Below are 25,398 nucleotides of genomic sequence, written 5' to 3'. Positions count from 1 at the left end.
TCATGGTGTTTAAACTGAGCTACTAAATCTGATTTTCGATTTTCCCTATAAGCCAAATCCAATGTCCAATTGGGGAGAAAGAGTCCCAGAAAGAGTCCCACAACTAGCTGTGCAGACTTTAGATAATCTAGTCCTAAACCATTAGACTTACAGCTCATAAGTGGGATCATGTTTACCAAGGTCTTACTTAACCTGTCAGAAACAAGCGAGCAATATCAACGAGTGTGAGAGATCTGAACCCAATTTGCACTGCATGTTCCTCTGGTGAAAAGATGGGGGCCGCAAACGTCAACACCACCTCCCACCACACATATTTCTGCCTTATTGGATGTGAGTAGCAGCCAATCGGAGCACTTTTTCTCTAATTTGTAACTCAGTAGAAGCTACCACTGGGTATGACAAACCTAATAAACTGAAAGAAAATAATAATCCAGTTTGGTATCAGATCCAAACTGGTTAGTGAAGACACTGCAGAAGTACAAATAATTTGTGAATCTACTTAATACTTTCAGTCTGAATGACACAAAAATCATTATTAACTAAATAAATGTGTCCATTTTTGTGTTGTCAAGAATTCTGCAAGCATAAATGCCCCAAAAGGTATTAGAGGCTTAGAAAAAAAACGCAACTGGATACAAAACAAATACTTTTATAGCACTTAGTATGATACAACAGTTTTGGAGTATAAAATGAAGGTACAAATATACATTTGAGACGTTCTACACTACTTTTCACAGTTTCAAAACGCGGACGTCTGAGGGTTCATTTGTTTTACATAAAAAAGACAAGCAATTTACACATATACATTTTTTAAACTCTTTTGTGTACATTGTTAGAGTTTCGGTGTAAATGTGTATGTCTGCACTCTGAACGATCTAATATGTTTAGAAATACACAGATGATCAATATGCAGCTGTAAGCGTTATGGGTGGTGGTCTTCGCCTGGTTAAGCACATTTTGCACAGTGCAGCAGTTGCACAGTGATAAGGTTGTGCTAGTAGGACTGCATGCACAAAACCCTGTATTCAGGTTTCACATAGCACAGTTTATTGCCTGCAGGTTTACACCCCTCAAATATACGCTGTATATAACTGCATTACTACCTTAACACTTGAACCCCAGCATTAGGAATTCCTGGTTGGTGATGGACCTATCCGAACTGAAAGTACACACACATGTTGTGAAATATTCACCCGAATAAAGAGCCCTGGATCCTCACCCACAGCCTCACTTCACACCCAATACCACGATGTTGGCTACTCCCAAAATGTCTGCCCTGCCTCAGCATTCGTTGTACAAATTAATTTACAGCTCAAGACAAGCATTCAGAACTGCTGCTGCCTTGTTTTCTTCTTCGGCTGGGATTGAGGAGGCTTACTCAAGGGTGTTTATTTCTACTTCGCCTGCTTGGCGTAGAACTGTTACTGTACAGGTCACTCACAGTAGTAGCACTTATTTCTAATATTGTTTAGCCAGACTATTGGGATATTTGAAGGCTACATATTCATATAGTTGAGAAAAGGGCCCTTCATTGAAAGGGAGGGCTAAATCCTTCTGCTAAGCTTCTGTTGTGGAAAACAGAAAAGCATCCAAGATAGTCCACATAACCTTACATCCAGGGATGGGGCAGCTGTATTCCTATGGTCACGAGTAGAGCTCAATAAGTACATGCATCTGCTCACACTTCCCAAACCTCCCAAAAACATGTGACCAAAATGGGCCTAGAAGGCATCTTGGTGCCTTGCCAAGTGCTTTCACATCTCTAAACTGCATAGATAAATCCCCCCATCAATTTATAAAAAGCTCTAAATTATTACATTTATAGGCTATAACATTTGAAAACATAAGCGTTAAACAGAAACTTTGCTGGGGTCCTGATAATCTCTTCCTGAATAAGGAGAGAACTGATGTCTTACGCAAAGCCAAGACTCCCTTCTTAAAGGGCCAAACAGCAATTTATGCCAAAACCTACTGTGGTTGAAAAGATACGCTATGAAGGGACAGATCTACTCCATTTTCTCATCTGATTAGTCAGTATCCTTATGTCCTCAAGGGAAGAAATGGGTGCCTCATTGAGGCTGAGGAAAACCTAGAAGGTTCAAGCTTCGGGACCTGCTATACCTCAGACAACATCACTTGCCCAGGCAATGGTCACGCAGAATCATGAAGGATCAAATGAGGGATAACACTGTTGAATAACCGGCAACTTCATAAAATAAGTGAAGGTCTCAGGTGAGCCCAATGATGCAGTCAAAACCTTAGTGAAGGGTAGCGAGCTGACCTACTGATTGAACCAGTACCAGTGGGGGTCATACCAGCAGCAGAGACAACGGCTAGGCCGAAGGTGGTGCAGTCCCAAACACAGCAAGCAAAAACAGTGACCAGCAACATCTGAAAACTGGCATCCACAAAGCTGGCACTCCTTTTTTACTCTTTCATGTGATCCCATGTATGATGAAACTCACTGAACTAAAGGCTGGTGGGCAGGAGAAAAACACGGGCAGCAAGAGGCACAGGATGAACTATTTGAGGGAGGGGATCATTCTCTAATTAAAGAACGCCCCATTGCCCCCAAGAGTAGAACAGAAACTGACCTAAAGATAAGCAAGAAGAATTGCATGAAATGAGCCAAGCGTACAGGCAGGGTCAAGCAGGCACCCAAGCTATCAAGTTTGTTTTCCCAAAAGTTGATTTCAGTTTCCTCTCTGACTACACAGCTTATCCAAAATACTTGGTGCCCAATAGATAGCACGTTATTCACTCAATTCCTTAATCTTGCATACACACCTTACTTGTATTTTGAATGTTTTTGTTCTAGTAATGTAACTTGAAAATATTTCTAATTACCCTAGCATCTTGTGGCAAGAAAAACGATGCTTCCACAAAGCTGGAGCGATTAGAATAGTTGTCAGCAAGATGATGATTAATGGCATATCGTGCATCACAGAAGCAATTAAGTACATCAAAATAAAAATAACCATGACCTGGGCTTTCACCACTTTTAGATGCTACAAAGGTTTAAGAAGTCAGGTCAAACAGCCCAAACACAAGCTGCATATCCCAAACAGTACACAGAAAGGGGTGCACCCGCACATGCAAGCCCAATAGGGTGACGTTTTCCCGAGGCACCCTGTGCCCTTTGTTGCAATTTTTACTGCATGCCGAACCACTGCTCTTGATCGGCCCACTGAGCTGCTTCGCTGTCACTCCCTTCCAGATCCCCCTCCTCGCCGCTTCCTTCCATGTCGTCCACGTCTTCCTCTTGAGTTGCATCTGTGGGACTTTCTTCCTTTTCCATTTTCTGCATTCCATCCAAAGACTTCTGGTCGTTGGGATCCAAGCTAAAGCAAGCAAACACAAAAAGCTTTATAAATAGGAGGAGGAAAGTAATAAAGACATAATAATAAAGTATTCTGTGATTATGAAACCATAACATTCATTGTATTGCCACTGACAACCCTAGAATTCAAAGTAGCCAGAGTTAGTGATCAGGAAAGAGTTGCTCTACAGGCACATGTCAGATGAGGTAAATGGTCATAAATTGGTAAGCTTTCATTTGAAGCACCATGAGCTGTAGGGTAAAAAGTTAAATTATCATGTCCTACTGCAAATTAATAGGTTCACATTGACTGAGAGTGGCTACCAATAGTTAACAGGTGAGCATAATGGACAGATCTATCATACTTGATAATTGCCCTCCACATCTAATCCACGATCACCATATCATCCCACCAGATACTCACTTAATTTGTTTTGACATCATGGTGCCTTCATGAACCCATGTTGAAACAGATAGTTACATTTATCCTATTGTATGATACGTCATCCAAAAGTTCTAAAATGTGTTAATGTATTCTTTTCCCTCCAGACATGGAAATCATATGTACTCGTGGGCTCTACTTTCAGTGATTAAGGATCTCCCCAACAGGCTGGATACTGCAAAGTCTGCAGTAGTGCAGCTGAGACAGGACAGCAGGTCAAGCTTTCCTTATACAGAGAGAGCGCTGCATGTGCCATTCAAGGTGCACACAGAACAGGTAAAATATGAGTAGACAGAAGCAGAGTAGGATTGCAAAAGGAGATCACACTATTGAGTTCACTCTTCATGAATTAACAGACATGTTGATTTGTTTTACATACACTGCATTACAGAAGTGAACTATTGATATGTTTCAACTTTCACAACAACAGCAATAGGGCTGCTGGAAATGATGGAATATCAGGAGAATTTCATTCACAAATAAATCTAGTTCTTTCGCTTTCATCCTTTTCATTGAGGCCCACAATGCAATGCTAACAGCAAAGATTTCTGACAGAATGGTTGTGGGCTAATACAACCATTCAGTATTTACATGAATAAAATAGTGCCACAACTCCACTTCCTATTGTCCCATTTCCTTATTATCTGTGGATACGAAGATCTATCAATTATTTTTGGCTAACCTGATTAACTCAGTCCCACTCTCACTGGTCTTATCAAAGCAGTATGCATTTGTTCGAGGTCTAGTAACTGCACAACTGATTACAGATTAAATCATTTTATTGGATAAAACATGCATTATGGTCAGAGAATAGCATTATCTCATGTTAAGTCTACTTCTATAAAGTAACATGGGTTACAATTTCCATTCTGTGCACTGTTTCTCTTTCTGTTTAGGGCAACGACCTGCCTTATCCCTACATGCTTAAAAACATACTTCAAGCAATTATTACATCAATACTACCTCAAATCAAAATATCTGTGTTCGGACACCATGGGATCCAGCTAGCACAGGCAATAAGTTTAGGTATCATGGGTTTAAAAAAAAAAAACAAAAAAAAAAAAAGTTCCACCCATTAGTCATTTCTAAGGGAAAATCTCAGCATAATAGAATTCCTTAAAATTCAGTCATCACAAATGTTTCTAACAGATTAAATTAAAATCTCTTCTAATGTGAATTAATGTTTAGAACCACAGGTGTGATATTGAAGATTCAGTGCATTGGCCAGTTTCCCAAATTATTAATACCCTCTTCCTTTTAATGTGGCTGATTTTTGGCATACATACTCCAGTACTTTGTAAATCAATTTATTAATCACAGTCCAATTTTGTCCTTCGAAGAATTGCAATAACTTAATGATCTTATAAATAAACAACAATTTAAATGTATGCAGCTGAATACAAATCTTAGGGAAATCTTCCTAAAATGTGTTTCTCTACAAACATACCCAACAGGTATAGCTTTGTTTAAACATACACACTATTTCTGGCTATCATGTGCTCCTGCAGTAAAGCACACAATCTAATTCAAATTGCCTTGTTTAGTACATTAACTAGTGACCTCCGGATTATGGTAGTTAAAGAGAAACAAAGTGAAACGTTTGGTAACATTGAGTAATATACAATAGATCACAAATTGAAAATACTTTGATTACTTTGCCATTTTGGAAGGACAACAGAACACATTTTCTTCACTTGCATTACTCTGCATCGGATTACAAAATGAGCTATTTATAATTACGTAGCTTTACAGTGGACTATAGAAGAGCACTTTGATTGCTTTCCTCTGCATTAAATTTGAGGAGGAGCTTAATGTGATTACTCTGCCCTGCATCAGAGAACTGGATATTACTATGATTAGTTTATTGTGCATTAGATTATAGAGGGAGATTGTTCCAAATACTTTTCTTTTAGTAAATTAAATAAGGGAAAATAATATTTAAATCGCTTTACTCAGCATTAGATTACATGACATTATAGAACTTGCTTGTTACTTGTATTACAGCACGTTATCCAGATTGTTTGAGTCTGCATTAGAGAAGTGAAGGTAATTATTCGGATTAGTTATATCAGATTACATGAAGTTACTTGACCTCATTATGACACAATGAGATTAACTGGATTACAACAAACTAGTCTGGATTTCAAAATATTACTTTAGTTGTTTTGTCTTTCTTTAGTGTGCTTTACCTCACATAATGTAAATACTTTCATTACCATATACAGAGTTAAATTATGGAAGGGCATTACTTGAATTAAATTGCCTTCACTGGATTACAGAAAGGAATCACTTACTCAACATAATATAAAAAGATAATCCTGCCCTGCTCTGCATTTGATGGCAGATAATTAGTCAACTTACTTTACCAGTTACTGGAACTCAAGATTAATTTGACTAATTTAACCTATTTTAATTTACTCCAATTACTTTACCAGAACAGATTACCGAAATAGTTTATGATAATTAATTCGCCCTGCATCATTTATAATAGGAAATGCCTTCACACATCACACTGGAATTGTCATTACAAGCTTCAAAAAGACACAGTTCAAGATAGACAAATAAATTGATAATGAGAACCAAGAAAATACACATCTTTTTTGCATAGCTACGCTGCACACTGTATACAAATCTGAAAAATAAGACATGACTATGTAAAATAATAATATGTAATAATAATAGAGTTTATGCCTAGTTTTATCTTGAACTTCATTGTTTGCTTTTCTGTCAGCCTCATGTATAACTCCCAATTTCACCGATTTAGAATAACAGTTTGCATATTAGGGAAGCATGAAAAGACAGTATTTTTTTCAAACCAACAAAAACGTTCTTAATGTATTCTCTTTAATCTCGGACTCATCACGTCCCAATAGTTTTACTTTGTCAGTAATGATGAAAGTTTGGAAAAAATGTGGTATAAAAATTTCATGGCAAACAAGACTAGCATAATTTTAACAATTAACACTGCTTATACAGACGTTACTAACCTTGTAGATTTATTATTATTATTTTTTTATTATTATTATTATTTTTTTTAACAAAAATGTGTCACTTGGGAAGCAACATAAAATGGCTGTATCAAGAAAAATGGGCAAGGTAAATAAGTAGGGGAGACATTTGAAGGACACACTCAAGCACTAAAGAAATGCCAGATACATGGAGGTAACATATAAACTTGGCTCTGCACGTATCTAAGTCCAGTCTGTTTCAAATGGATACACAACAAAACTGATAATAGGTGCTTGAGGTGTGGCACAGGGCTGGGAACAACTTCACACTTATTGGGGCTGTATTCACATTTGGGAAGAAATTCTAGCTACTGCTGGTGTGGAATCCAAGAACCAAAAGAGTAGTCTTAAGTGACATGCAACTAGGATGGAGAAGTAAATGTCACAGAGCAATGATGTACCATCTTCTAGGGCATCCAGGCAACTCACTGCAGCTGACTGGAAAAGACCTGACATATCATCACTGGCAAGATGTATACATTACTTGTGACAGACTAGCATTTGAGATGATCACTTATGATCTGCAGCAGCAAAGTCAAGGCAACCGATGATACAACATATTGTACATAGGTGACTGGAGGGGACATGTTGAGATATAATTGCTTGGAGACATAGTATAAGGGCCCTTTTTTGAATAGATGATTATTTGTTTTTTTTTTTTGTTTTTTTTTTAGAAAGACAGTGGCCGTAGCTTGGGAGAGTAAAGTGGATACCTCTGGTAATATTGGGAATGTGTTATAAACAGGAGGGTCTCACGGTGATTTAATGTTATGCATATGCAATGTAAATTAAAAAATTCAAATAAAATGTTAACTTAGAAAAATGTGTTATTTTTCTTCTAAGGAGATGGCTTACTAACAAACCAATCACAGAGAAGCAACATCAACTCCATTCAAAAACATAAGTGTGAAATATTTATACCAATGGACAATGTGGTGCGATTGACTGTTTGATGTGGAAAAATGTGAAGCATCTAGTATCCTGCATTACCTAGTCTTACTCCAGTATTACATCAAAGTTAGTTTAAAAACAGTGATGCCAATACGTAATAGTAAAAAGCATTATTTCTGACTTTAACAAGTGTGTCATATAATGTCAGCAGAAAATGAAATTAAGAAACACATCTACTGTCAAGTTAACCCGATGCAATCAGCCAACACAGTTGAAGTCTCAGTATAAAAATCAAAAACTCATTAGAACTTATATATTATTACTTGTTCACAATTCACACATTTGGGGTAAGTCTCAGAAGCCATCGGCCATGATATTCTGTATCTGGAGGCATTTATTTTAAGTGATGTCCAATGAAAAACCCTTTATGAACAGCATAGATACAGAACACACACACCCACACAGAAAAAAAATATTCAATGACTTTCACCTCAGAGCAATGCTGTATTGATCCATGGCTTCCTGATATTCGCTGACAGCCACAAGGAAGTCCCCTAGAATCCGATGAAGGACACAGTTACTTTGATTGCCCAGCGCATTCCGCAGCAATGCAATTCCTTCATCATATTTCTGTTCCCGACCTGTAAAAGCAAGGGCTTGCGTAGGTCAATATGTAAAAGATGCATGCCCAGTAAAAGCAAAGCTTTCAAGCAAGTATTTCTGGAAAAAAAAGGCACAGAAACTAATGTGAAACGGGAATGTGCAGCAATAACACTCTAATGTGGGTAATCCAATGCAAAATGCAGTTTGTTACATGAAGTCTGCCAGAGTTGGCAAGCAAATTAACACTAGTGTGACACAAACCACTCTGTTGCCTCAGAATTTTCTGCCCTGGCCTATTTGGGTCTTTGAGTTCTCATCACAGGATATTCACCGATGCAAGCTTTGTGCCAGTGTTGGTCTTGCCATGAATACTCTGCCAAATAGCTTTGCTTAACCCCCTTTGTTCATGTACACTTATATAATCGAGCCTACCAGTGAGCACAAGCTGTCTGGGTATGAAAGACGTATTCTGAGCTTACAGGAGCCTTAAACTCTGCCTACTGCTTCCCACTGGTTGGCTTTGCCCCTTTTATGAGCTTGCTTCTTATTGGATAGCTTGCCTTCCTCTTCTTGTGTTTGTCCCTCCATTGGACCATAGCCTCAGTATGATTATTTTGATTGCCTGACTTGCATCCTTCTACTGTTCACTAATTGTGAATTTATTTACTTTTTCATTCAGCATGCCACAAGAGCACATGTGCTTTCTAGCTCTCTTTCATGCGTTACTTCACCCCACAAATACCCAATCCTCCCTAAGCTGTGTTGCTCCCCACATCTCACAGCTGGTCTGTAAAGGCACAGCAAAAAGGATAATTTTGCCGATTATGGTTAAAGAGCAGACTTTAGAGGTTATCTTTGGCTGTATACTGTATAAAAGCACTAGGTTTGGCTCACAAAGAAGGTTCTGATGGTGCAGGGGCATCTGCTGTTCTCACTCAGCTGGCTTCTGAGGTAGAAGGTATATATGACACTTTTCCTGGAGGTACATAACTCTTCTCCCTGGGCTACTGTGGAGGAGCAAATGGCTGAATCCTACGGAAAGTAAACGAGTCCTTGGTAAATGTTTTTCTTTCTGTTCTGTCACTTTGTTATTTTTTAAATTTTGTTTAGTTTCCCTGAGTGAAACTTATCTGGAAACTAAACCATGCATTTTATATAGATTGAAAACACGGAAATCAATGTACAGTTTAGAGATAACCCAAGATATGTGTCTTCTTTACCTGCATTATATTGAAATTATTTTTCTTTCACTTATTTAAAACAATACATTCCAGACAAACATTGGCAAAACCAACACCTCAACACCTGCTTTATAAAGGCAAAGCCTATTACCTCAGCCAATGATTCCTATGTGTGGCGTTAGCCAAGACCTTTTGCTTTTACTAGATTCTATGCAATATGCTTACGTAAAGGGCTTTCAACATGGGGCAATGGCTCAGCCTACTTAAGCCAATGGCTCACTTCACTGTGAGTTATGGCATTCTGACCTTTCACAAGGAGCATTTCCACACACAATGTAGCTCCTGTAAGTGCCAGGAACCATTAAGGCAACGTGTGCTTTTTGAGAAGAAATATATTTACTTTTAGGGAATTTCTTTTTTTATGTTTATTTATTTTTAGATTGATGAGGTCTCGCCAGCATCCCCAATACAAAAATTTCCAAGAACCATGACACAATAAAACAAGCATTTATAAAGCAAAAAGGTGGCGGCCAACCCTAGACCTGTTGATTTTAGCAAAGCATGTTTTGTTTTTAATTATTAAAGAGTTTCTCTTCCCTTTAAGTCTTTTATGCTTTGGGCGACCAGAAGCATGGCATCCTGGTATTGAATTAAGGAGATGGGCTGTGAACTAGATATTTTTGTTTTTGCAGCATCTATAGCCCAGATCCTTTTTGTGGTAGTGCTTTTTTTTTATTTTAGATTACAAGGCATCACACCCCACCAGATAGCCCCATTTTTCAATTAAGCAATTTGTTGGATTTAGGGGATGCTTGAAGCTTACCCCCACTTTTGTGGCTTTTTTGCCTCACTATCCTGCCTGCACCTGCTGTAGTGTTTAACACCACAGTGTAGCGCAGGTGGGGAATAACCGACCCAGAGAAAAAACGAGGTAGATAGTGATTGTGCCCACTTTTTTGGTTATGTGACAGAAACTGCCAGTCTGTCTGTAGAACCAATGAAAAGCCACGTCTGGGTGGCAAATGCCACATAGGATTGTAAGCAGCTGGGAAACAAGAAAGCTGGCTTTTCGTTATTTGGTTTCACCATTTCAGTTGGCAGATGCTATAAGCAAATCACATATTTGTCTGCAGGGAGAACTATTTTCTAGTAAAGATCATAGCTAGTGTTATCCAGGGACATGGTTGGTTCGAATAGCAGGTGGTTACAAGGTCAGGACAATAAGTGAAGATTGTAAACGTGGGTCTGGCCTGCTAGGCAGCAATTTGATTGAATGCATCGGGCAGTACTGTTTTTAGGGTTCTGAACTAGTTGAGGTGGCTAACGTGTGTAGATTTCTTAGGACTTCTCTGTAGCTGACTGTAAACACAGAATTTTATTCCATGATGGTCAATTCGGTAGAGCCGTTCAAGCCTGAGAGCTAGTGCTCAAGTAGCAGGAAAAACAGCAGAATGAGGCTGTTACACCCCACGGGTTTGTTCTTAAAAAATGAGTAAATCCTAGACCGTTATGTTCTGGCTGTGTGCATTCGATGGGGCATCTGCCCAGATGTTTAGGTGATACAGAATGATATGGATAGACTGTGTTAGGTCAAATCAAGGAGTGAATGGGGGGTAGCAAAACATTTATTGGGTAATTGATACATGATCACAAACCAGGACAGTGGTCGGCTTGTTGGCCCCTTGAATACGAGTCAGAGGATGTGCCTTGCAATTCCCTGAAAAGGTAGTAGTCAAGATGGCTCTGCAACATAGCTTCCCCTTTTTTGAGGTCATGTTTTCATAGCTTCCCCTTTTTTGAGGTCATGTTTTATCAGGATACTATATTTAGGAGGGAAGAGATTAGCCAATTATAAGGCTGAAAAATAGTTCAGCCAAGACACAGCGATGGCATTTTATTTATTTAGGATAAGATTGTGTATATTCTAGGCATTTTTGACTGACGAGCTCTCAATGAGGGCACATGCAGAGAAGAGAGATGCATCTGTGATCAGAGCACAAGAAATAGGGAACTGGGATGCTGAGGCAAGGAGCATAAGCATGGAGGAGATGAAAGGAGCGAAGTTAGAAGGAGGGATCATCTAGGTCATGCCTTTGTGCAAAATGATGGATCATTAAGAGGCGGACAAACATTTTGTATTCCTTATAGTCTGCTCAAGCTTTTGATGAGAAAACAAAGATTGAACTTGTTAACCTGGATCATTTTCTTTCCATCATAAGCGATGTTTATCAAAGTCAAGAGACTGCATGCAGCAGAGTGACATACTAGTTTCTTAAATTATCAATAGGAAGGACAGTACAGAGCAAATGTTCTTTCTCAGGATCTGCCATCAGAAGTGCAAAACAGAAGATTACAGTTAGCGTAACTTTTTTGTTTTTACAGGGTTGATAAAGGAATTCACAATCAGAATCATAGGATAGGTAATGAACTTCTTGTTTTTTTAATTTATTTTTGTATTTACTCTTCTTTCAGGTTAAGATCATGATAAAGAATTTAGTAGTCTGAGGAGCCAGTTGTGCGTCCAGTGAATTTTTTTTTTTGGGGGGGGGGGGGGGGGGGGGGGAGTGGTGTAGCTGTGAGAAACACTAAGGTATACAGGCTCAGATTGACACAGTCCCCTGAATTCCAATTGCCTTCCTGATTGTTCCCAAATGCTGGTACGCCTGTGCATGTGGGCATCAATGTAGAGTATCAGCACTGACTTATGTTTGCACGCTGCCACTAGTTCAATATGAAACCAATAAGCTACAAGCTAAATTCCCACTAGATCTAATGTCATTCCTCTCTTACGATGACCACCCACAGTTGTTATGAGATTTCCTGGGAGGTGAGCTGGAGGGTGGTACTTCAAGTCTGTGTAGCAAACAACTCGTTCAACATGATGGATCCACACATGGCAGCCACCAAGTGCCAGACACGTTTGTTAACTGCCTTGTTAAAGGCTGCAAACCGGACAGCAGGTGGAAAACTGTGCCAAGTGTAGAAAATTCATGTTTACACAATACATTTTTACAATGGTCTTTCACATCCTCACCACTGTTTGCTGTCCTCATGGTTCACACTGATGTCCATTCCCACATTTGCCGAGGCACAGACAAAGTTACCTAAGATTAGTATCAAAGAGCCAAACATTTAAAAGTCTTAGACCTGTTTGTCATCAATGTTGTGAGAAACCAGATGTGCCAGACTGACACGAATCACCTGCTCAAGTAGCTTCTACCTGCCGTTTCCACTTTCAGGATAGGAAAACTTAGAAAATACAACATACTTCTAACTAAGCACTCCCTCACTGTGTACATACAACCTGTCCATTAATGCACTTCAGCACCTCATTGGGGGGTTTGAAGTGCTATTCAAATGAAAATTCAGTCCTAACCCATGGGCCTCGGCATACCTACCAATAATGGACTACAGACCTCCAAGCAGTACCATGGAGGTAAACCATCAATGTTCACAAGCATATGTTTGCTAAAACATCTATGTCATCTTCTGGAGATATCAATCTCTAGACAAGGGTTTTTGGAGACTGCCAAGAGGAATACTTCAACATCTTGCATAAAGAACTACCGAAACACAATCTGGCTCAATTCTATATATTAAAGAATGTCAATGCTAAAAATTCATCATGGGGGGGGGAATAAACCATCATTAGGCAAGGACTTCACTCTGGAACGGTGACATGAAAAACCAAGTTCAAGATTCACACCATAAAGCCCTAAACACCAGAACTGAAAGACCATCTGGAAACAGAGGCCAGATAATACAAATGTTGAATCCGTCCTGAAATAAACAATTTAATGGTATATCCTCCTACCTAGAACTAGGCTATCCATATGTCTAATAAACCCAAACCACTAATATTAAGCACAGCAGCTCCATAATGTCCCTGTAACCCTATATTCATAACATTTACCAGTACACAGAAGCTAAGGCGATTTGCACTGGACATCAAGAAATATACTACTTGGTGTCAATGATTTAACTGAATTTGTTTTATATAACATGTTGATAAAACATGCTTTGGGATTGTATGGTTGCTTCAGTACCATGCTTTTCATGTAGCGGGGGATTCACACAATTTTGAAAAGATCAGACTTACTGAGAAGTTCTGCTTTTTTCACCACAGCTTTCACATAATCTGGTCTCTGTATCAGAGCTTTGTCCAAAAGTGTTTTCGCCTTCTCCTGCGTCACCGGATCTTCTAGACAAACTGTTGCTAAAAGGGTAAGGGTCTGTGCATTCGCTCCAAGAGTTTTATAAACATGGTTTGCCATTACCATGGCTTCACGTATACTGTTGGATGCTAGATAACATTCAATGAGGCCTAAAAACAGAAAGGGACAATGATTCAAACCAAATTGAAATTACACCTGTCCTTACAAGCAATGCCACGTCATAATCAATGAAAGAAAATAAATCATTGGTTTGTACATGATATTATGCAACAGGGCATTTTATATAACTAACTTATTAAAACGAGAAATTAATATGTTGATACAGAAATCTAAAATCAACCATTTGAGTGCACAATCACAGGATTATAAAGAGAAAGTATGAATAAAAGGGAAATAAGAAACGTTCTAAATCCAGACACAGTTACGAGAAACACAAAGACCTTTGAAAGAACTGTAACTATTAGTGCACAGTATTGCTACCAGTAGCTCATACGTGACAATTAGGAGTGGGTGATAATATTTCTCCAACAATTCACTCCACCAGCGAAGTTTTGGCCACTCTGGCCAAATGGGGGAGTTTCTTCTGGCATGTGGCTCGCCAACAGAAAGTTGGCAAGAACAAGCAAGTTTTGGCATACCCTAGCACGATTTTTGGACGCTAGGAGGGCAGCCGGTGAGATTTCCTCAACGCCAGTGGTTGTGACAGTCTGGGGTCAGAAAGCTGACGCTCAAGTAGAAAATCTACTTGAGCAACAGCAAAATCAACTTGAGAAGCTGCTCTCCCTGGCATGGTGCCATTCACATGCCTAATCCGCCTGTTTGAGGAACTGCAGAATCTTGCAGAGTTTTCATGTAACTCTGCGGAACTCCAGAGAGTGAAACTTCATGAGTCCTGTCCACCCCTATTGGCAATCTTTCAGCCAGTTTGAATCTATGCGCACTTGCAAAGCCAGCATTCTAACAATGTGCCAATTTCTGTAAGGCCTTGGAACATGACAATGAGGAACAATGCACCTCACTCTTTTCTGAAAATGTATTTTTTAAATTTATTTTTCCCCTTTCTCCTCCATCCCTCTCTTCATTTCTTGCTTTCATGTATTTCTTCCATTCTTTGTTGATTTTCTTCTCCCCGTTTTTTGATTTCTCATTTTTTAATTAATTGTTCTTCACTTGTACGTTCATGGTCTACTTATTGCATTCTTCATCCTTCTCTTTCTTTCCGACTTGCATTTTTTACTACTTCTTCCTGTCTTCCTTTCAATCTTCCCTTGCTACTTCGCTTTCTTTTCTCTTTTCGTCCTCTACTTTTCTCCTTTTTCCTCCATGTTCTCTTCTTTATTATATAATACTCTATTTCTATTCCTTCTCTACTTTTTTTTTCCCCAAGTCTTTCTTCTCGTTTCCCTTCTTTGCTCTTGCAAAATTCTCTTGTTCTTTCATCCTTTTTTTCTTCCTGTCTTTCTGCTTTATCCATTTATTTTTCCTTTCTCCCCTTTCTTTCTTGCTTGCTCTTCTTGCCCTCTTCTCATACCTCTTTCATTCTCTGCAACTTTCTCTGCTTCTTTATTTCAGTCTCACTTCGTATCTTCCTCTTTGTTTTTCCTGTCTTTGTTTTTCTTTTATGTTGTATTTACATATTGTATTGTTTCCTTTCCACCTTTCTTCCTCCACTTCTCATCATGTCACTCCTATTTGTTTGTTTCTTTTCTTTCAGTCTATCTTTCAATGATAATCCTCATCTTGACTATACAAACAGTCCAGGTGTGGGGATAGCTACGAAGCTGCTATACAAGTTGTAGGTGGTTCATAGCTTTGGTGTGCAGCTCTTTATGAAGTTAAGGCCATCAGAGCATTTCACAACTACTTGGACAAAGCTTCACTGTTATAAGTGGAGGGCAAGTTCAATTTAAAATGCTTGTGCGGTCACTCTGTCAGCAATCACCGGAATATATACATTATGACATCTCCAATACTCAAACTACCTGTCAGTTTCAGGTCTTTAGCAGCCTCTATATACTGAACAGGAAAGTAGGAAATTCAGGGTGGAGTGTTAAATGAAAATCTATTATTAATACATTATTTTGTTGTGACAGAGGTACATCTCAATGTTATTGATGTTATGGAAACCTGCCTCAGGGCCCATACTATGGGACTCATAGATGACAATATTTCTCCCCTTGTCCCAAGGTCCCAAAGGTTCAGGTATTTACTAAAGAGCATGTTAATTAGGGCCCAGTGGGCTGGCAATCAGAGTCCAAACAGATATAAAAGCCATGAAGGCAGAAACTACCTTGCGCTTGGTTTTGGACACCTAACAATGTTCATGCTAGGCATTCTTTATCTGAGAGAAAAACAAACGAAATGTAATGGGTGGAATGCCAAAATTAATATTAGCCACCAGTAATTACTCTGGGCCATATTCCAGTACACATTCTGATCCCTGTGCCACTACAGAGACCAACCAAATGGATAGCAGCCTTGGTCCTGATCCAGTAGGAGCATCTCCAAACTGCTATGTATGTCTCCTGTGAAAGGGAGCACCAGCAAATCCAGACTGGTTTGGCTTTGCTGTGGTATTATCATCAGCCACTAGGGCCTTGTGTCAGTTTAACTGAAGATCTACCAAAGTCTTTATAGACATTACAGGGATCCTTCAGTGAAGGCTTAGTGAAAGGCAATTTAAATGTCTGCATTGAGAAGCTAGATCTATCACTCAGTGAGAAGACCCACACTTCTGGATGATCACGATTTCCAAATGCACATATCCAAAGAAAAATGGAAGTGTGGACACCCACTGAGTTGTGCCAGATGGCATATGGTTCTGACCACTATTCAACAAAGGACAATCTATTTGTTGTGACCAGAAGATGCTGTTCTTTTTCAAAAGCAATTTGACACCAGCCACAGACATGAATAGGAAAACAGGCAGAGGATGAGACGTTCTGCAGCCATAGCTGCTGGTGCTAGTCTCTGAGACAGCACATCCACAGGTCAAACAAAAGCTCAAAGACTCGATTGCCCAGGTATGTTAGGTAGATGAGAAAGCTGCATGGAAGAGTGGCATGTCAGGAAACCTGGATTGCGGGTAAAGAAACAAATGTGCAGCAAGACCGTATTCCAACTCAATAAAGAAATCAAGAAAGCGAACAAGGACTTTATATCAACCAAACAGCACTGTCCGAGGACAGCCCATCATCTGAGATGTTTACAAGGCTCATTCAACCATACTGTCTGTAGCTCCAAGGTTACCTTAGCCTTCTACTAGTGCCCTCATAAACACTGGTAGACGGCTAGATCTGCTAACTACTAATTAGATTTTGAAAATTGAGCACTCTACCAAGATTAGGTTATGTAGCTCTGGCACAACTTGAAAAGAAAGCATAGAGATTTAGATGAATTTCTTAAGATGGTTTCCACCATTGCAGCATTAAAAATAAAATGTGCCAATGCAACCATGACTAAATAAGACAAAAGCTGGCAAAGATGAACTCTATTCTATGGTGTCTATTGCAAGGTGGGCTAGGTCTTTTAGCTGGGCATCTCACTTCAATTTAAGATGCAACTGATGAAGTATATTCTGAAATAAGAGAGATGGTGAATGAAGCAGGTGTATGGACACAGGAATAGTCAAACTTTACTACTATCACACCAGACACAGAGGCTAGTGTATTGGGAATATATTTTGGGTACAGCAGAAGACCCGCTGCAGACAATACACTCATGCATGGATACAGCAAGACCCAAAGAATATGTGATTGTAAAAAAAAAAAAAAATTATATATATATATATATATATATACACACACACATATATATATATATATATATATATGGAAAATGTCACTTACCCAGTGTACATCCGTTCGTGGCATTAGTCGCTGCAGATTCACATGCTGTGCACATCCCGCCATCTGGTGTTGGGCTCGGAGTGTTACAAGTTGTTTTTCTTCGAAGAAGTCTTTTCGAGTCACGAGATCGAGGGACTCCTTCCATTTCGGCTCCATTGCGCATGGGCGTCGACTTCATCTTAGATTGTTTTCCCCGCAGAGGGTGATGTAGTAGTTGTGTATGCTAGTAATAGTGCCCATGCAATGGAGTGAATACGTATGTACATAATGTAGTTTAAAGTAATATATTTACAAATGTTCAAGATCAACTTCTAAACGGCTACAGGCTCCCGGGGAGGCGGGTGGGCGCATGTGAATCTGCAGCGACTAATGCCACGAACGGATGTACACTGGGTAAGTGACATTTTCCGTTCAATGGAATGTGTAGCTGCAGATACACATGCTGTGCATAGACTAGTAAGCAGTTCTCTCCCGAAAAGCGGTGGTTCAGCCTGTAGGAGTTGAAGTTGTTTGAAACAATGTTTGTAGTACTGTGGCTTGTTGTGCCGTTAACACATCTACACAGTAGTGTTTAGTAAATGTATGAGGCGTAGATCATGTAGCTGCCTTACATATTTCGGTCATTGGAATATTTCCTAGAAAGGCCATGGTAGCACCTTTCTTTCTAGTTGAGTGTGCCTTTGGTGTAATAGGCAGTTCTCTTTTTGCTTTAAGATAACAGGTTTGAATGCATTTAGCTATCCATCTAGCAATGCCTTGTTTAGAAATTGGATTTCCTGTATGAGGTTTTTGGAAAACATAAATAATTGTTTTATTTTTCGAATTAGTTTTGTTCTGTCAATGTAGTACATTAACGCTCTTTTGATGTCTAATGTATGTAGTGCTCTTTCAGCTACAGAATCTGGCTGTGGGAAGAACACTGGTAATTCTACTGTTTGATTCAAGTGGAACGGTGATATGACTTTTGGTAAAAATTTAGGATTTGTCCGTAAAACTACTTTACGCTTGTGTATTTTAATAAATGGTTCTTGTATGGTAAATGCTTGAATCTCACTTACTCTTCTTAAAGATGTGATGGCAATTAAAAATGCAACTTTCCATGTTAAGTATTGCATTTCACAAGAGTGCATGGGCTCAAAGGGTGGACCCATGAGTCGTGTTAAGACAATGTTGAGGTTCCATGAAGGAACTGGTGGTGTTCTTGGTGATATAATTCTCTTTAGGCCTTCCATAAACGCTTTTATGACTGGTATCCTAAATAGTGAAGTTGAGTGCGTAATTTGCAGTTAAGCTGAAATTGCGGTAAGATGTATCTTAATGGAAGAAAAAGCTAGCTTTGACTTTTGCAAATGTAGTAAGTATTTTACGATATCTTTGGCAGATGCGTGTAAGGGTTGAATTTGATTATTATGGCAGTAAAAAACAAATCTTTTCCACTTATTTGCATAGCAATGTCTAGTGGTAGGTTTCCTAGCTTGTTTTATGACCTCCATACATTCCTGTGTAAGGTCTAAGTGTCCGAACTCTAGGACTTCAGGAGCCAAATTGCTAGATTCAGCGATGCTGGATTTGGGTGTCTGATCTGTTGTTTGTGTTGCGTTAACAGATCTGGTCTGTTTGGTAGTTTGACATGAGGCACTACTGAGAGGTCTAGTAGTGTTGTGTACCAAGGTTGTCTTGCCCACGTTGGCGCTATTAGTACGAGTCTGAGTTTGTTTTGACTCAACTTGTTTACCAGATATGGAAGGAGTGGGAGAGGGGGAAAAGCGTAAGCAAATATCCCTGACCAACTCATCCATAACGCATTGCCCTGAGACTGATGTTGTGGGTACCTGGATGCGAAGTTTCAGCATTTTGCGTTTTCCTTTGTTGCAAATAGATCTATTTATGGTGTTCCCCAACTCTGGAAGTAAGTGTTCAGTATTTGGGGGTGAATCTCCCATTCGTGGATCTGTTGGTGATCCCGAGAGAGATTGTCTGCTAACTGATTCTGAATTCCTGGAATAAATTGTACTATTAGGCGAATGTGGTTGTGAATCGCCCAATGCCATATTCTCTGTGCCAGGAGACACAACTGTGTTGAGTGTGTCCCTCCCTGTTTGTTTAGGTAATACATCGTTGTCATGTTGTCTGTTTTGACAAGAATGTGTTTGTGGCTTATTATGGGTTGAAATGCTTTCAGCGCTAGAAATACTGCCAATAGTTCTAAGCGATTTATGTGAAACTGTTTTTGCTGACTGTCCCATTGTCCTTGGATGCTGTGTTGATTGAGGTGTGCTCCCCACCCCATCATGGAGGCATCTGTCGTCATTACATATTGTGGCACTGGGTCTTGGAAAGGCCGCCCTTGGTTTAAATTTATACTGTTCCACCATTGAAGAGAGGTGTATGTTTGGCGGTCTACCAACACCAGATCTAGAAGTTGACCCTGTGCCTGTGACCATTGTGATGCTAGGCACTGTTGTAAGGGCCGCATGTGCAACCTTGCGTTTGGGACAATGGCTATGCATGAGGACATCATGCCTAGGAGTTTCATCACCATTTTGACTTGTATTTTTTGTTTTGGATATATGGCCTGTATTACATTGTGAAAAGCCTGAACCCTTTGTGGACTTGGAGTGGCAATCCCTTTTGCTGTGTTGATTGTCGCCCCTAAGTATTGCTGTGTTTGACACGGCAGAAGGTGTGACTTTGTGTAGTTGATTGAGAAACCTAGTTTGTGGAGGGTTTCCATGACATACTTTGTGTGTTGTGAACACTGTTCTAGCGTGTTGGTTTTGATTAACCAATCATCTAGGTACGGGAACACATGTATTTGCTGCCTTCTGATATGTGCAGCTACGACTGCCAGGCACTTTGTAAAAACTCTTGGCGCAGTTGTTATTCCGAATGGCAACACCTTGAATTGGTAATGTACCCCTTGGAATACAAACCTTAAGTACTTTCTGTGTGAAGGATGTATCGGTATATGGAAATATGCATCCTTTAGGTCTAGTGTTGTCATGTACTCTTGTTGTTTGGGTAGTGAGATTACGTCCTGTAATGTCACCATGTGAAAGTGATCTGATTTGATGTAGGTATTTAATGTTCTGAGATCTAATATAGGTCTCAGACTCTTGTCTTTTTTGGGTATGAGAAAGTACAGAGAGTAAACTCCTGTTCCTTTCTGTTGGTTTGGTACTAATTCTATTGCTTCTTTCTGTAGCAATGCCTGAACTTCTAGTCCTAGAAGATCTATATGTTGTTTTGACATATTGTGTGTTTTTGGTGGGACGTTTGGAGGGAATTTGAGAAATTCTATGCAATAACCATGCTGTATAATTGCCAGTACCCAAGTGTCTGTTGTTATCTCCTCCCAATGTTTGTAAAATTTGCTTAGTCTCCCCCCCACAGGTGTTATGTGTTGGGGATGTGTGACTTGGAAGTCACTGCTTGTTTTAAGGAGTTTTGGGGCTTTGGAACTTCCCTCTCCTTTTTAGGAACTGTCCCCCTCTATATTGTCCCCGAAAACTTCCCTGCAGATATTGGCTCTGATAAGTGGGCCTTGTTTGTAAGGTCGTGGGTTCTGTGCTTTGCCCTCGAAACCCCCCTCGAAACTGTGTTTTTCGAAATGTGCCTCTGCTCTGTGGGGAGTAGAGTGCGCCCATGGCTTTGGCCGTATCAGTGTCTTTCATAAGTTTTTCGATAGCAGTGTCCACCTCTGGCCCAAACAACTGCTGTCCGTTAAATGGCATATTCAGCACAGCTTGCTGTATTTCTGGTTTAAATCCTGATGTACGCAGCCATGCATGTCTCCTTATTGTCACTAGCAGCTGTGTCTGCTGCATCCATTGCTGACCGTATCTGATTGATGGAGATACTCTGTCCTTCTTCTACTACTTGCTGTGCTCTCTTCTGGAACTCCTTGGGCAAATGTTCTATAAAGTGTTGCATTTCGTCCCAATGAGCCCTATCGTATCTGGCCAACAAAGCCTGTGAGTTTGCAATACGCCACTGGTTTGCTGCCTGTGCCGCCACTCTTTTGCCTGCTGCGTCAAATTTTCGACTTTCTTTATCTGGAGGTGGTGCATCTCCTGAAGTATGTGAGTTCGCTCTCTTGCGAGCTGCCCCTACTACAACTGAGTCTGGTGTTAGCTGTTGTGTGATGTATACGGGGTCTGTTGGTGGCGGTTTATATTTTTTCTCCACTCTTGGAGTAATGGCTCTTCCTTTTACAGGCTCCTCAAACACTTGTTTGGAGTGCTTTAGCATTCCGGGTAGCATGGGAAGACTCTGGTACTGGCTGTGTGTGGACGACAATGTATTAAATAGAAAGTCGTCTTCAATAGGCTCTGCATGCAGGCTGACATTATGAAATGCCGCTGCCCTCGACACCACCTGTGCGTAGGCTGTACTATCTTCTGGTGGCGACGGTCTAGCTGGATAACAGTCAGGACTATTATCTGACACTGGCGCATCATAAAGGTCCCACGCGTCAGGGTCATCTTGACTCATCCCTGTATGAGTCGGGGATTGCATCATAGGTGGAGTGGCTACCGGTGATGTTTGCGGCGATCGTTGTGGAGACGGTGGTGGGCTTACTTGTTTAGCCACCTTTGCCTGTGGCTGCTTGTCTTTCTCCTGGAAAGCAAGTTTGCATTTCATTCTAATAGGAGGGAGAGTGCTGATTTTCCCTGTTTCTTTTTGGATGTGGAGCCTTCTTTGGGTTTAGTCTGGCTCCATTGTCTCCAATTCCTGTCCAAATCTATGTATTTTCATTTGTGAGGACAGTCCTTGTTCCTCTGTGTAGGAACTTGATTTCAGTTCCGAGGCCGGATGTTTCGGTATCGAAACCTTTTCGGCTACTTTTTTCGGTTCCGACGAAACCTTTTTTATTTTCGGTGTCGTTGTCTCTCGGTGCCGACTCATTTCGGTGCCGCTGTCTCGGTGTCGAACTTGCTCGGAGCCGCTATCGACCGGAGTCGATACAAGCGTGCCCTTTTTCGGTGCCGATGATCGGTCACCTATTTTTCGGGTTAAGCCATGGCCTGTTGGCGGTGGCGTCCCCTGGGCTTTTGTGGTCTTCTCGTAAGTTTTATGTTTCGACGTCTTACTCACGGTTTTCGGCGTTTCTTCAGGATCGATCTCATCCGAGTCCGATTCCTGGATGGAGAAGGTTTCTTCTTCCTCCTCGAAATGCCCTTGTCCTGTCGGCGCCGACGCCATTTGCAGTCTTCTTGCTCTTCGGTCTCTTAGTGTCTTCCTGGACCGAAACGCTCGACAGGCTTCACAAGTATCTTCCTTGTGTTCTGGCGACAAACACAAGTTACAGACCAGATGCTGATCTGTATATGGATACTTGTTATGGCATTTTGAGCAGAAGCGGAATGGGGTCCGTTCCATCAGCCTTGAAGAGACACGTGGCTGGGCTGACCAGGCCCCGACGGGGGAATCGAAAAAACCCTGAAGGGCCACCGGAGCTCTTCAAAAGTCGGTGTCGATCTGTTATAACTAACCCGATACCGAACGCAAACAATACCGACGATTTTTCCGAGATTCTAACTAACTTTCCAAACCGAAACCCAGAGCGAAAAGGAACACGTCCGAACCCGATGGCGGAAACAAAACAATCTAAGATGGAGTCGACGCCATGCGCAATGGAGCCGAAATGGGAGGAGTCCCTCGATCTTGTGACTCGAAAAGACTTCTTCGAAGAAAAACAACTTGTAACACTCCGAGCCCAACACCAGATGGCGGGATGTGCACAGCATGTGTATCTGCAGCTACACATGCCATCGAACATATATATATATATATATATATATATATATATATATATATATATATATATATATATATATATATATATATATATATATATATATATATATCTTTGTCCTTTCGCGCTTCATACCAAAGACCAAGACTATGCAGAGCCTCAGTGTGATATCACCGATCTTACAGTGCTGCGGGACAGGCTTTTTTACTTGTACCCCTTGTGGGAGTCTGCCTATGGCCCTCCTCTGTGAAAGGTCCATTCAGCCCCACTAACTGGGGTACCTTGCCTTTATCATGTGTCAGACACGAAGGCCTTATATGGGTGATTTTATAAATGCACGGTGAGGAGATTTGTGGGATCCATGTGAACCACATGTGCATGTTGCAGAAGAAAGCACCACCAAGCCATTTTCCTGCAGTGTCACCATCCCCCAGGGCACTGAAATCCGAAGCTTGTGCTCAATCCACAAATCAAGTGCCAGGACCTAGTTTAAAAGTCAGTGACGTCGGTACAGCGACAGGAAGATGCATTTTTTAAGAGAAAACTTCTGAATGAGGCAGACCCTTTGGTTATCTCAGGCCTTTCTCTTAAACCACCACAGAAGTATAAGTATTGGCCCCCCTATCTGGTACTGGGTCATCGCCCTTTGTTTCGACAGTTTGGAGGCCTGCACACCAGCTCAGGAAGAACACATCAGAAAAGAAGCAGAACCTCTTATTTGATGATACTCTCTATCCAGACTGAGCCTAAGTGTATGCCTGTGTGAAGCTTGCTGCTGTGGCATGCGAAGGAAAGAGGAGCTCACCTGCACAATGAGTTGGACTGCCTGTCCAGAAAGCCAACTTGATTATAGGATGTAGGTACAAAGTACAGCTGATTGGAAAATCTGTGTAGAGAACCAAGGTTGCTAAAAGCTACAAGATCCCTACTGTACAGCTTGCCGTGAGAAGGAAGAATTGTGTGGTGGTGGTGCATCATTGCTGTCACTGCAAGAGCTGGGGAACATATGCTATACCCAACCTATTGTGTGACTATAGTCCCCTCCCGTCCTGTCCTTAAGCCCAGAAGGATCACTAGGTAGACAGGCTCAAAATCCACGATTTGGAGTTAAGTTCTTTTGGCTGGAGGAGGTCATCCTAATAGGAAACTATGAACTCTCTTTGCAGGCAATCTTTCAAGCAGACATGGTAGGAGGCCTCATACAAAAGATAAAAATAGCAATTGGTATACTTCTGGCAAAAAATGTTTGCTTTTCCCAGAAAACCTTTTTTTTTTATTTCTTTTAAGAATGTTACTCACAATAAGCAGCAGCTCAGCTGACGTTTACTTCACTCAAAATAAGATGAAAGAATTTAGGAAACATTCCAGGGGTCACAGGTGAAGGTGTCCCTTGGAAGCTACTGGCTACTGTGGAAAAGACCCAAGCAATGTGGAATGGCTGCTGATTTAATTACACTAGGCATTTCCAGCCTAATTGTATAAAACATTGAAAACGTGTGATCATTGCTGGAGGTTAACAACTGAATTTGTGGCCTATCTCCCTTCAAGTGAAACTTGCAAACAAAAGGGGGAGGAAAGGGGATAAGAGAAGGTCCAGTGATGTCCCCTAAATAAACCAAACACACTTTTGACATTCTAGACCTAGAGCCTCACAGGCCAACGGACGAGTACAGTTTATTTGTGGGACTTTGTCAACAGGATGGAAAGCCTCAACTTACCTAGAAAATGGCATGCTTCATCGTTGGGCACCTACTGGCACCGGTCACTTAGATCAAGGTGTGAATTACAACCTAGAAAACAGGAGCTGAAGAAGTATTTTTTGTAATCCTGGGTAGTTATGGGTGTCTCCGAGTAGATAAGAATAGCCAGTGGTGGTGTGTACCCGACAGGTGGACACTGAGGCTCTAGGTCTGGGATATCACATGTTTGATTTCTTACACGTAAATGGCACAGGCAACCACTCATTTAAGCCCAGCCTTCTTGTTCACTCTCCTCCTGGAAGATACAGGTATTAAGTGGATCCTTAGTAAAGGTATTTGACTATCTGTGTGTCGATCAGTAACAAAACCATAACTAAAGGGAGAATTGTTTTGCTCATTTAAACAAAATGTTAACTGAACCCATGTCCTTCAATATAGTTTACTGACTCAGTACTGTGGATGGAGCCCTTCAC

General features: G+C 40.6%; 1 protein-coding gene across 1 annotated transcript in view; it reads right to left on the bottom strand.

Moving 5' to 3' along the window:
• Positions 1–633: 633 nt before the first annotated feature.
• Positions 634–25,398, bottom strand: part of ANAPC7 (anaphase promoting complex subunit 7) — a 59,646-nt gene continuing 34,881 nt past the window's right edge. The window contains exons 9-11 of the mRNA XM_069214878.1: positions 13,544–13,768; positions 8,151–8,301; positions 634–3,341 (exon numbers count right to left, since the gene is read on the bottom strand). Of these exons, the coding sequence (XP_069070979.1) occupies positions 3,152–3,341; positions 8,151–8,301; positions 13,544–13,768 (566 nt within the window). The 3' untranslated portion in view covers positions 634–3,151. The remainder of the gene's footprint in view (positions 3,342–8,150; positions 8,302–13,543; positions 13,769–25,398) is intronic.

This window comes from Pleurodeles waltl, chromosome 11 (genome assembly GCF_031143425.1).
Source record: "Pleurodeles waltl isolate 20211129_DDA chromosome 11, aPleWal1.hap1.20221129, whole genome shotgun sequence".
In the NCBI taxonomy this organism is placed as follows: domain Eukaryota; kingdom Metazoa; phylum Chordata; class Amphibia; order Caudata; family Salamandridae; genus Pleurodeles; species Pleurodeles waltl.
The sequence above is the reverse complement of the archived record's forward strand: the minus strand, read 5'-3'. Positions and strand labels throughout refer to the sequence as shown.